The sequence below is a fragment of the Arachis hypogaea genome, chromosome 3, assembly GCF_003086295.3.
Source record: "Arachis hypogaea cultivar Tifrunner chromosome 3, arahy.Tifrunner.gnm2.J5K5, whole genome shotgun sequence".
NCBI classification, from domain to species: domain Eukaryota; kingdom Viridiplantae; phylum Streptophyta; class Magnoliopsida; order Fabales; family Fabaceae; genus Arachis; species Arachis hypogaea.
Genome location: NC_092038.1, coordinates 103,454,785 through 103,468,846, shown reverse-complemented (window position 1 = coordinate 103,468,846; position 14,062 = coordinate 103,454,785). Strand labels below are relative to the sequence as shown.

Sequence of the window (14,062 nt, the reverse complement as noted above, 5' to 3'; positions counted from 1 at the left end):
ATTATATTGATAGACAAGTAATTGATGCTTTGGAATTGGTATCTTTAAGTTTTTTTTTTTTGTGGGAGAGTCTATAAAATATATTGGGAATGGAAGAATTTCTTCATATACATATATTATTATCTTTTTTATTCATTCTTTTAGTAATTTACTCTTTTTTTATTTGTTTACTAATCTAACTAATATGAAACTTGGTAAGACAAGGAGATTAAATAATTGAAAAATAAGATTAATAAAAAATATTCTTTAAATGCTACGTTTATGTATTGAATTCTTTTTCTTTTCCTCATAATTCAAAAAGTTTTTTTTATTATTGCCAAAGAAATGAAATAAAACATAGGATAGAGGTATGACAGTTATAATCATCTATGACAATTATCCATTTTATGATTCAAAATTAATAAATTTTTTGAGAAACTCGTAAGTTGAGTAAAATAATTCAAAAAAATTTAAATTATTTTTTTATTTCTAGTTTTTAAATATTTCTATTTTTTCGTTCTATTCTAAAATAGAATATTTATTTATTTCTATTTCAAAATATTTAATAATTTAAAAGAAAGAAATAAAAAATATTAATAAAATAATCAAAATTATAATAATAAAAAAGAACTTTGTTTTTTAATTTGATTCTTGAATTTTTATAAAATAAAATTAAAAAAATGGGTCTCCTTCTTTATTGTATGTAATTTGTTCGATTTTTTTTTTATTGAAGCAATAGAACTGAGAATTTATGAGATAATAATAATAATAATAATAATAATAATAATAATAATAATAATAATAATAATAATAATAATAATAATAATAATAATAATAATAATAATAATAATAATAATAATAATAATAATAATAATAACTGCTAGATTTTAGATAAAAAAAAGTAGTGCATGGCATAATAACTATGTGTATATACACGCGTAGAAATTATGTTTGACATACAAGAATATAAATTGTTTACTATATAAAATTTGTTGCATGAATAATATCATTCTAAAAAGTATAATTTTAAGAAAATTCAACTTGACAAAAAATAGTCATAAGTTTATATCTTATAATTTAAATATCACCAAACTATAATGAAAAAATAAAATATTAATTTTAAAATATATAAAATATAATAAAATAAAAAAATTTAGATAACATATTGTTTTCTTTCTTTAAGAAATAGTTTAGTTCTACACTTCTACTCTTATTTTTTCTATTTATAAAATATATATTCTTATTTTTATCTCTATTATTTACTTTTTTTTTTTGAATTCGAATGCAAAATTAACTTCTTAAGGTTCATAATGAAATTCATTTCTCTTTAACAAAATATATATAACGATTGTTTATAATTTAAAATTTAAAAATACACTACAACAAAACAGCATTTTGGCAACAGTTTTTTTCTAATGCTTGGCGACAGTTTTAACTGTCACTAATGATTTTGCGACGGTTAAAAAAAGCGTCACAGATTTGAGCGTTGCCAGCTGACATAGTGATGATTTTGGACCACCATTGGTAAGAAGTGTCGCTAAATTGTTTGTGACGGTTTTTGAAGTATAAAACCGTCACTAATTTGCAACACTTGTAAAGGTGTTTTTTATGATGTATTTTTGCGACGTTTTGAAACTGTCGTTAAATTACTAATTCGTGTGATAGTTTTTCTTATATTTCATAACTATTTTAAACCGTCACTAAATTACTATTTCTTATGACAGTTTTTAGGTATATTTAGTTATTATTTAAACTATCACAATATTTTTAGTGGCGGTTTTTTTTATTTAAAACCGTAACTAAATTACTAGTTTCTGTGACAGTTTTTTCCTTTATTTAGTGACTGTTTTAAACTGTCATAATCTCTCCAGCATCAATGCTTTCTTTTATTAATTATTGCAAAAATTATTTCTATTATAAATAATAATTTATATGTCTACCAACAAAATAATAGATGGCATTATATTTCAACAAATTTAAACTCAATCACACAAGTTTTACAAATTAGAAATAATATATTTTAAAAGTTGAATTCTACAAGTTTTACATAGTCGTACTCCATAAAATCTAAATTCAAAAAATCCTAACTTAATCCAAACATATAAAGCTAACAATTGTACTTGTAACTTAATCCTCAACTTTTCTCTGCAATTTCGTTTTACCTTCAACCTTAATAGTATCCAGCTTCAACAATTGCTTCACAAACAACTCTTGTCCTCTGCAAATGAGATAATGCAATGATTAGAATGCATTTGGAGAATATTGCTAATAACAATTTTATAAGAAATCATGAAATGCAGTAAATAAACATGCTAATAAAGATGAAATTAAACCATGCTAGAATACATTAGTTAAGAAGAATGATCAACATCAAAGCCCCTGGATCATTACTGACAGTGACAATAACAATTAATATTTAAAATCCTACTATGATCAGCATCTATAAAGAAAAACACCTTTCCAGTAGACATGGATAATTCTCCCAACTGCTTCCATTTAGACTCAATCTGTACTTCCGTGGCAATTCTCTGATCAAAGAGGAGAAAAAAGGATAAGCAGTTCTCATAATCTAAAGTGAAACAAGAAAGTAATCAGTAAGTTACATTATAAAACTTTTATAAGTCAAAGGCTATCTTATTTCAGGCACATGAAAATTTTTTAACTTACCTTTGCAACCTCTAATCTCCCAGGCTGCATGGCTAGATCGAACCTATAGTCAGGGTCAGTAGCTACTTCCATTATTCCATGAAAAAAGGAACGCGAAAACTCACTATTCCCAAACAACTGCAGTTGATTTGCTTCATTGGTTTGATACTAAAATCGAGCCTCATCCAAGACATTTTTGCGCCCCAACATTATCCTTGGAAAAGCACTTGTGTATCTCGAACTATGTAGCTTTAGAAGAATGATATGGAGCTAGTAACAAATATCCACATGTAAGAAAAAAGATCAATTAACATCAAAGTTGCAAAATATGCAAAGCTAACATGATGAAACACACCATCATCAATAAAAGAAAAAGCATGGGCAATTAGTTTTAAATAAACCAACAAAAAACACGAAATAACTTGTAAAATTCAACTAGAAAAACAAACGACAACTTTTAAAAATTGACGATATTATTTCTTTAGAACAGAGTGGTAGTACAAATAAACCACTTTAAGAATGGCCACATTGGTAGTGGATTCACATTGGTAGTGGATTCGCATATTCTTAGCAAGGTTTAATTCACTATACAGTATTGAGCATGCACATAATTCTGTTGAAAAGAGTTAAAGCAATCTTACTAGTGGATAAAGATAGGTTATGACCAATAGAACGTGCAATTTGTCCCAATTTTTCTTTCAAGCTTTGAAAATTGAAAGATTCTAATTATTAGGCAATAAGTGGCACCTGTGGCTACTTAATTCAATTTGGATAACAATTTTGAATACAAGAGCAACAAGAACGTTACCTCAAATTCTACATTGCTTATAGCCTTGCAAGGAAGGTCAAATTCTTCCATGATGGCCCGATGTGCACTTATAAGCAATGTAAATGATAAGTAAATACCATACTTGAAATATAAAACCATGACGTGTAGGTAGATACTACCTGAGCTTCAGCAGTTTGATTACAAAATCAGTGGTGAAAGAGTGCAGATTCCAAAGAAAGAAACCATTTCCTCAATTCCTCCCTAGACATACAGGCAACAATTTAGTAATTTAGTTTACATGGAATTTTTTTGAACAAAAAAGAGGCACTTAGGATTTTATGTAAGTAGAAGGTTTTTATTTCTAATTTTAAACCCACTACTTTGATCTCAGTAAATCAACATTCAGGATCAATAATATGAGTTTGAAATACTGGGATGAGTAGTCAACTTCATTCTCCATAGACCAAATTCAAGAGTGTTAATGGTTTGTGCCTCATTTTACCAATTTATCCAATTCTAGCAATTTCCAATCAGTATTGGTAAAATGTTATTTATAGTATGATTCATTATTATTATGGTTAGCATCAAAGAAAAAGTGGAATGCATTTAAATGGCATGCAGGAAACAACAGTAAAAAAATGCAGAAAAGAGAGATAGAGAACTCCTACATTCTGCAATACACAAGACAGGGAACAAAATGATATATAATATCTTTGTTCAGAACCTGAGACGAATCTTGATGTCTCATATTTGTTTTCCACAGCTTATTTACCTGCACAAAAGAGTTTTACTTTCAAATAAAAATGCTCCAAATACTAAATGACATAATCAAATCAAATAGTAACCGATTAACGACGATTTACCCACTGTTTTTACCAATTTTTCCATTTTGTCCAGTTTCTTTCCCCTTGACAAGCCATCAGAGATCTATAACCAGCAACAAAAGCAAATTGAAACACTTCAAAAGCATGACAATGACGCAGTAACAGAAACTCAGTACAACTACACACAAATTTGATGCTAATCTAATACTTTAAAAAGAAAATAAAATAAACAATACAAGATTTCAGATCTTTAGTTGAACACAACACTCAAAGTAACTCAAACCTAGACAACCAGATCTTGCTCTCTTTTCTTTTTCTGTTTGCCTATAGTTTCTTATGTACGTCAGATTATCCAAACCCTAGGTAACAGAAGAGTAGGCGTTTTGAAACATTAATTGAACATGCACAGATCTTTCGAAATGGAAGAAGAGTAATAGAGGAAAGATTGACCTCGGAGCGATGGCAAAAGATTCGAAATCTTCTAGCCACTAACCTTCGGTGGAGACACGAACGGCGACCGGCGACCGGCGACACGGTGGCAAGCTACTCCAACCTCGAACAGAGAAGCCAGGGAGAACGGGGACAGCGGGAAGGAGGACGCCGAGCTACAAGAGAGGGCCTGGGCTACAAGAGAGGACACGGAGGCGTCGACAGCACGGACGGGGGCGGCACTGTCTCAGAATCGTTGCAGGGAGAACCTAGGGTTTTGGTTTAGTGATTTTGAACTTTGCTTGAGTTCAGAGATAGTGATTCACGAACAGTGCCGTTTAACAAGCACCGATTCAATTTCATTTTGAAAAATAGAAATGGTTCTCAGAAATAGAAAATAAAAAAGAAAAAAAAGTGAAAAACGAATAAATTGCTATGTTTCTTATTACTAGAACACTTAAATTTTTAGTGACGCTAAAAAAATTATATAAATAAGTGTCACTATTTTATTTAATAACGATTATTTAAATAAGAGTCATAAAATAAGTGTGCTATTCATTTAATTTAGTGTAGTGATAAATCTTAAACTATATCATAATAAAATTTTCGGTGATATTATATGATTAAATTATTTTAGTAATAATCAAGTTCAACTAATTAAGTTGATCCAACAATTTAAGGATTAATAATTAAAAATTTTAGCTAAAGAAAGAGAAAGAAAAAAGACGCATAAAAAAACCTAAATAAATTTAGTTACAAAAATAATTTGTTCACTACTCAATATTTCTCTAAAACTTTATTGGCTTTTGTATGCTTGGTATAAAGGTCATGAAGTAATAAAAGCCCATTTATTTTTTAACTTAAATAAAACTACATCTTTTATTTAAAAAAAAAACAATATATCTTTTATTTTAAATATAAAAATAACTAAACAGATACGGATAATAAAACTTAAACTTAAACTCAACACCATTGATTAAAAAAGCAAAGCGCTTATCATCTTGGTGATCTTATAGTATAGTTTTTTAAAAATAAAATCAAGACATTATTTAAATTTGTCTGAACATTTTAGAAAGAATATATGATTGACGAAAATAATATTAATTTAATATCAACTGAATTTCTTTTGTGAATTAATTTAGTTTCAAATTATACTATAATATGCACTAATTGATGAATGGATTTTTGCGTGATCTAAAAATTTACAATAAATTCTCGTTGTAAGTATAGTTTTTAAACCAAGAATAATTCTTTCATACAAAAATTTAGTTATCACAAGTAACAAACCCCTAAAAATATAAACCGAAGTATTCAAACCTTGGGTCATTCTCCTTAGGAATTGCAATAAAATGTTCTTGTTAATGGTTATGAAGTATGTTTGGGGTTTTTGAGATAATAGACAAGAATTATAAATGGCAAAGGAAATAGACTAACAACTAACAAAGCTCTTGGCAAGGTATGAGAACTAGAAGTTCTATCCTAGCTATCCTTATCAATTGTGATGAGAATTCTTCATTGCTACCACTTGGTTAACCTCTAACCATTGAGAAAAGTCAAGTGGATGAATTAACTTGATTCCCCAAGTCCTAGCCAATTCCTAAGGAAAGACTTGTTTAGTGGCATTCAAGTAAATTAGCAATCTCTAATTATCAATCAACAAGAGAGTTTGATAACTCAAGTGTCATCAATTACTTTACTTAAGCCAAGATGAGAAAATTATATTCTAACATCTTTTCAAGCATTTAATCAAACACTTGGAAGGTATCAAAGGAAAGCAAGATAAAATTGGAAGAAAAGTAAATCTATAATTACTAATAGCAAGAAATTAACAATCAACAAATCAAATCAACAATAAAGGAACATAAATCATAAATTGCATTAAAAGAGAAATAGAAGAAACAAGAGTGCATCAACATAAAAGTAAAGAATTACAAGGAGTAAAGTATAAAATTAGAGAGAGGAGAAGTAGAGGAACAAGAAATTGTAAAGAAAAAGTAAATCAAAGCATGAATTAAACCTAGATCTAGAGAAGAATTAAACCTAATCCTAATCCTAATTCTAGAGAGAAGAGAGAACTTCTCTCACTAGAAACTAACTAAAGCCTAATAAAACTCAACTAAAACTAACTATCTAACTAATTGCCTCATCTCTCTTCAATTCTCAGGTTAAATAGCATCAGAAATGAGTTAGATTGGGCCCAAAATGTTTCAGAAATCACTGGCCACGAGTTGCCTTTAGTGAGTCATATTCGAGCATCGATGTGTATGCGTACATCACGTGTACGCATCCTTAAATGCCAGGAAACAATAACAAATCTTATATCTTTTCAAAGCCCCAAATGTTAGCTTTCCAACGCAACTAGAACCGCTTTATTTGGACTTATGTAGCTGAAGTTATGATCGATTAAGTGTGAAGAGGTGTTGAGGTGATTGGTGAATGAATGAAAAAGAGAGAGAGTGGTGGGGTAGGTGGGGATGCTGTGGGGTCCACAGATCCTGAGGTGTCAAAGAAAATTCATCCATGCACCAAGTGGCGAGCAAAAATGCTCCTTCTGCCAATTCTGGCGTTAAACGTCGGGCTGGTGCCCATTTCTGGCATTTAACGCCAGCTTCTTGCCCCTTCCTGGCGTTTAACGCCAGTCTGGTGCCCCTTTCTGGCGTTAAACGCCCAGAATGGTGCCAGACTGGGCGTTAAACGCCCATTTGCTGCCCTTACTGGCGTTTAAACGCCAGCAAGTTTTTCCTCCAGGGTGTGCTATTTTTCTTTCTGTTTTTCATGCTGTTTTTTCTTTTTCAATTGATTTTGTTACTTCCCATGATCATCAACCTATATAAAATAACAAAGGAAAATAGATAAATATAACATTGGGTTGCCTCCCAACAAGCGCTTCTTTAATGTTAGTAGCTTGATAGTTGGCTCTCATGGAGCCTCACAGATACTCAGAGCAATGTTGGAACCTCCCAACCCCAAACTTAGAGTTTGAATGTGGGGGTTCAACACCAAACTTAGAATTTGGTTGTGGCCTCCCAACACCAAACTTATAGTTTGACTGTGGGGGCTCTGTTTGACTCTGTTTTGAGAGAAGTTTTTCATGCTTCCTCTCCATGGTTACAGAGGGATATCCTCGAGCCTTAAACACAAGGGATTCTTCATTCACTTGAATGATCAATTCTCCTCTGTCAACATCAATCACAGCCTTTGCTGTGACTAGAAAGGGTCTACCAAGGATGATGGATTCATCCATGCACTTCCCAGTCTCTAGGACTATGAAATCAGCAGGGATGTAATGGTCTTCAACCTTTACCAGAACATCCTCTACAAGTCCATAAGCTTGTTTTCTTGAATTGTCTGCCATCTCTAGTGAGATTCTTGCAGCTTGCACCTCAAAGATCCCTAACTTCTCCATTACAGAGAGAGGCATGAGGTTTATGCTTGACCCTAGGTCACACAGAGCCTTCTTGAAGGTCATGGTGCCTACTGTACAAGGTATTGAGAACTTCCCAGGGTCCTGTCTCTTTTGAGGTAATTCCTGCCTAGTCAAGTTATCTAGTTCTTTGGTTAGAAAAGGGGGTTCATCCTCCCAAGTCTCATTACCAAATAACTTGTCATTTAGCTTCATGATTGCTCCATGGTATTTAGCAACTTGCTCTTTAGTGACATCTTCATCCTCTTCAGAGGAAGAATACTCATCAGAGCTCATGAATGGCAGAAGTAAATCCAATGGAATCTCTATGGTCTCAGTGTGAGCCTCAGATTCCCATGGTTCCTCATTAGGGAACTCATTAGAGCCCAGTGGATGTCCATTGAAGTCTTCCTCAGTGGCACTCACTGCCTCTTTCTCCTCTCCAAATTTGGCCATGTTGATGGCCTTGCACTCTCCTTTTGGATTCTCTTCTGTATTGCTTGGAAGAGTACTAGGAGGGAGTTCATTAACTTTCTTACTCAGCTGACCCACTTGTGCCTCCAAGTTTCTAATGGAGGACCTTGTTTCAGTCATGAAACTTTGAGTGGTTTTGATTAGATCAGAGACCATGGTTGCTAAGTCAGAGTGGCTCTGCTTAGAATTCTCTGTCTGTTGCTGAGAAGATGATGGAAAAGGCTTGCCATTGCTAAACCTGTTTCTTCCACCATTATTGTTGTTGAAACCTTGTTGAGGTCTCTGTTGATCCTTCTATGAGAGATTTGGGTGATTTCTCCATGAAGGATTATAGGTGTTTTCATAGGGTTCTCCCATGTAATTCACCTCTTCCATTGAAGGGTTCTCAGGATCATAAGCTTCTTCTTCAGATGAAGCATCCTTAGTACTGCCTGGTACAGCTTGCATTCCTGACAGACTTTGAGAAATCATATTGACTTGCTGAGTCAATATTTTGTTCTGAGCCAATATGGCATTCAGAATATCAATCTTAAGAACTCCCTTCTTCTGATTCGTCCCATTGTTCACAGGATTCCTTTCAGAAGTGTACATGAATTGGTTATTTGCAACCATTTCAATGAGTTCTTGAGCATCTGAAGACGTCTTCTTCAGATGAAGAGATCCTCCAGCAGAGCTTTCCAATAACATCTTGGACAGTTCAGACAGACCATCATAGAAGATACCTATGATGCTCCATTCAGAAAGCATGTCAGAGGGACACTTTCTGATCAATTGTTTGTATCTTTCCCAAGCTTCATAGAGGGATTCACCATCCTTTTGTCTGAAGGTTTGGACTTCCACTCTAAGCTTACTCAATTTTTGAGGTGGAAAGAACTTTGCCAAGAAGGCATTGACTAGCTTTTCCCAAGAGTTCAGGCTTTCTTTAGGTTGTGAGTCCAACCAGATCCGAGCTCTGTCTCTTACAGCAAAAGGGAATAGCATAAGTCTGTAGACCTCAGGGTCAACCCCATTAGTCTTGACAGTATCACAGATTTGCAAGAACTCAGCTAAAAACTGATGAGGATCTTCCAATGAAAGTCTATGGAACTTGCAATTCGGTTGCATTAGAGAAACTAATTGAGGCTTAAGCTCAAAGTTGATTGCTCCAATGGCAGGGATAGAGATGCTTCTCCCATAGAAGTCGGGAGTAGGTGTAGTAAAGTCACCCAGCACCTTCCTTGCATTGTTGGCATTGTTGTTGTTTTCGGCTGCCATGTCTTCTTCTTGTTTGAAGATTTCTGTTAGGTCCTCTACAGAGAGTTGTGCTTTAGCTTCTCTTAGCTTTTGCTTCAAGGTCCTTTCAGGTTTAGGGTCAGCCTCAACAAGAATGCTTTTGTCTTTGCTCCTGCTCATATGAAAGAGAAGAGAACAAGAAAATATGGAATCCTCTATGTCATAGTATAGAGATTCCTTGAGGTGTCAGAGGAAAAGAATAATAGAAGGAAGAGGTAGAAGAATTTGAACTTAGAAAGATAGAGTTCGAATTGTGCATTGAGGAGAAGTGTTAGTCCATAAATAGAAGGATGTGAGAAGAGGGGAAGAAATTTTCGAAAATTAAAGTGAATTAATTAAAAGAAATTTTGAAAAAAATGGTAATTGATTTTCGAATACTAAGATTTGAGAAAGAAATAAAGTGATTTTGAAAAAGATTTTGAAATTGGAAATCAAAGAGATATGATTGAAAACTATTTTGAAAAAGATGTGATTAAAAAGATATGATTGAAAAGTTATGGTTTTAAAGAGATATGATTGAAAAGATATGATTGAAAAACAATTAAAAAAAAGATTTGATTTTTAAAATTAATGACTTGGCTAACAAGAAAAGATATGATTCAAATATTAAACCTTTCTCAACAGAAAAGGCAACACACTTGAAATGTTGAATCAAATCATTAATTGTTAGCAAGTATTTTTGAAAATAGAAAGAAATTGATTTTGAAAATATATGATTGAAAATATATGATTTGAAAAAGATTTGATTTTGAAAAATTTTGAAAACTTGAAAAAAAATTTGAATTAAAAAAACAAAATCTTCCCTCTTGTGCCATCCTGGCGTTAAATGCCCAGAATGGTATCCATTATGGCGTTTAACACCCAAAATGCTACCCTTTTGGGCATTAAAGGCCCAGCCAGGCTGGCGTTTAAACGCCAGTTTTCCTTCTTCACTGGGCATTTTGAACGCCCAGCTTTTTCTGTGTAATTCCTCTGCTGTATGTTCTGAATCTTCAATTCTCTGTATTATTGACTTGAAAAGACACAAATTAAAATTTTTTTTTGGATTTTTAATGACGAGGAATAATGAAAATGCAACTAAAATCAAATAAACAATGCATGCAATACACAAAACTTAGAAGTTTGTATACTACTGACACTAACAAATTGAGAATGCATATGAGAAACAACAAAACACTCAGGACAAGAGAATTTAAAGATCAGAGCAATGAAATCATCAAGAACAACTTGAAGATCAATGAAGACACATGTTTGAATTCAAAGAATGCATGCAATTGACACCAAACTTAAAATGAGACACTAGACTCAATAAGAAACATAAAATATTTTTTTTGATTTTTATGACTTTGTAATTTTTTGGATTTTTCAAAAATTATATGGAGAAGAAAATAAAAAGATTCAAAATTTTTAATAAGAATTCCAGGAATCATGCAATGTTAGTCTAAAGCTTTAGTCTAAAGGAATTAGACATGGCTAGCCAAGCTTCAGCAGGACATTGCATTCAAGAGCCAAATTGATGAGAATCAATCAGCTTTAGTGATGATGAAAACATCACCTTGAAACACTAGAATTCATTCTTAAAAATTCTTAAAAATACCTAATCTAAGCAACAAGATGAACCGTCAGTTGTCCAAACTCAAACAATCCCCGGCAACGGCGCCAAAAACTTGGTGCACGAAATTGTGATCATCAATGGCGCCATCAACATGGTACGCTCAATTGCAATCTCAACTCTTTATCACAACTTCGCACAACTAACCAGCAAGTGCACTGGGTCGTCCAAGTAATAAACCTTACGCGAGTAAGGATCGATCCCATGGAGATTGTTGGTATGAAGCAAGCTATGGTCATCTTGTAAATCTCAGTCAGGCAGATTCAAATTGTTATAGATGATTTATGAATAAAAGATAAATAAAACATAAAGTAAAGATAGAGATACTTATGCAATTCATTGGTGAGAATTTCAGATAAGCGTGTGGAGATGCTTTGTCCCTTCCGTTTCTCTGCTTTCCTACTGTCTTCATCCAATCCTTCTTACTCCTTTCCATGGCAAGCTGTATGTTGGGCATCACTGTTGTCAATGGCTACAGTCTCATCCTCTCAGTGAAAATGTTCAACGCGCTCTATCATAGCACGACTATTCAGCTGTGGGTTCTCGATCATGTCGGAATAGAATCCAGTGATTCTTTTGCGTCTGTCACTAACGCCCCACAATCGCGAGTTTGAAGCTCGTCACAGTCATTCAATCCTTGAATCCTACTCAGAATACCACAGACAAGGTTTAGACCTTCCGGATTCTCTTGAATGCCGCCATCAATTCTATCTTATACCACGAAGATTCCGATTAAGGGATCCAAGAGATATCCACTCAATCTAAGGTAGAACGGAGGTGGTTGTCAGGCACACGTTCATAGGTGAGAATGATGATGAGTGTCACGGATCATCACATTCATCAAGTTGAGGAACAAGTGATATCTTAGAACAAGAATAAGCTGAATTGAATAGAAGAACAATAGTAATTACATTAATACTTGAGGTACAGCAGAGCTCCACACCTTAATCTATGGTGTGTAGAACTCCACCGTTGAAAATACATAAGAACAAGGTCTAGGCATGGCTGAATGGCCAGCCTCCCATAATCTAAGAACTAGACATCCAAAGATGATCTAGAGATCTAAAGTGATCAAAAGATCCCCCCCAAAATACAATAGCAAAAGGTCCAATTTATAGAGAACTAGTAGCTTAGGGTTTACAAAGATGAGTAAATGACATAAAAATCCACTTCCGGGTCCACTTGGTGTGTGCTTGGGCTGAGCATTGAAGCATTTTCGTGTAGAGACTTTTCTTGGAGTTAAACGCTAGCTTTTGTGCCAGTTTGGGCGTTTAACTCCCATTCTTGTGCCAGTTCCGGCGTTTTACGCCAGAATTCTTGAGTTGACTTGGAACGCCTGTTTGGGCCATCAAAGCTCAGGCAAAGTTTGGACTATTATACATTGCTGGAAAGTCCAGGATGTATATTTTCCAACTCAATTAAGAGCGTGCCAATTGAGCTTTTGTAGCTCCACAAAATCCACTTCGAGTGCAGGGAGGTCAGAATCCAACAGCATCTGCAGTCCTTTTCAGCCTCTGAATCGGATTTTTGCTCAGGTCCCTCAATTTTAGCCAGAAAATACCTGAAATCACAGAAAAACATACAAACTCATAGTAAAGTCTAGAAAACTGAATTTTAACTAAAAACTAATAAAAATATAATAAAAACTAACTAAAACATACTAAAAACATACTAAAAATAATGTCAAAAAGTGTATAAATTATCCGCTCATCACATACGTTCATCATGAGGTCTTTCATTTAGGTTTTAATGGGGTTAGGGTCAAGGTAGGATCATTTATGGTTAAGTGGACTAAAGTTTAGATCTTTGATTAGCATAGACATTCCCACCTAACCTATATAATGACCTATATGAGTTCAAACTATTCTAACTACCCATTCTTCACTTTTTCTTACATATTCACGCATTCTATTCCTTGATTCATAATACTTATGCATTGATTCCCTTTTATTGTGCTTCACTTCGGGGCGTTTTGTCCCCTTTGGTTGCTTTCTTTTCATTTTCTTCTTTCTTTTTCTTCTCTTTTTTTTCTATATTTCTTTTTTTCTTTCATTTTATTTTTTCTCTTCTTTTTTTTTCTTTTTTTTTATACTTTGTACAGGGATATCAATTGCATAAGGTCTTATACATTCAATCAATACATGAATATATTCCCAATTCCTAAATATGAAAGTGTACTACCCCTTTTTTATCCCATCCAATGTTCCCAAGCCTTACCAACTTTGAATAATAAACACACTCACTAGCCTAGGCTAATTAAAGATCCAAGCAAGAGACTTTCATTGGTTTTCCGCCTTGGGCTGTAATGTGCTAAAATGAGAACAAGTTAGTTAAGCATTGGCTCAAAATTGGCTAACAATGGAGAGTAAAAGGTAGGCTATTTGGGTACGTGGGCTAATGAAATAATGGCCTCAATCATACAAATGCATGAATACAAGAAATAAATGAACATATAGAATCAAGCAAATCAAGGATCACAATCATAAAAAGAGAACAATTGCACACAAGAATGGAAAATAAGTGGTTATAAGATGTAACCACATCAATAGGCTCAAATCTCACAAGCTTGTGTTCTTAGCTCAATACATGCTTCATAAAGTATGAATTCAAGCAAGTTACAAAATTTTTTTTCAATCAATTGGGTTGTGCTCTCT

The 14,062-nt window shown here is 33.3% G+C and overlaps 1 protein-coding gene and 1 non-coding gene across 2 annotated transcripts in view; one reads left to right on the top strand and one right to left on the bottom strand.

Annotated features, from left to right (window-relative positions):
• Window positions 1–1,912: 1,912 nt before the first annotated feature.
• LOC112790831 (uncharacterized) overlaps window positions 1,913–14,062 on the bottom strand; it is a 34,532-nt gene continuing 22,382 nt past the window's right edge. Inside the window, exons 2-7 of the mRNA XM_072231982.1 lie at window positions 4,712–4,893; window positions 4,271–4,321; window positions 4,063–4,166; window positions 2,647–3,655; window positions 2,436–2,507; window positions 1,913–2,197 (exon numbers count right to left, since the gene is read on the bottom strand). Of these exons, the coding sequence (XP_072088083.1) occupies window positions 3,601–3,655; window positions 4,063–4,166; window positions 4,271–4,321; window positions 4,712–4,893 (392 nt within the window). The 3' untranslated portion in view covers window positions 1,913–2,197; window positions 2,436–2,507; window positions 2,647–3,600. The remainder of the gene's footprint in view (window positions 2,198–2,435; window positions 2,508–2,646; window positions 3,656–4,062; window positions 4,167–4,270; window positions 4,322–4,711; window positions 4,894–14,062) is intronic.
• LOC112793261 (small nucleolar RNA R71) lies at window positions 9,266–9,373 on the top strand. The gene has a single exon (XR_003197963.1). It is a non-coding gene; the product is annotated as a small nucleolar RNA R71 (small nucleolar RNA).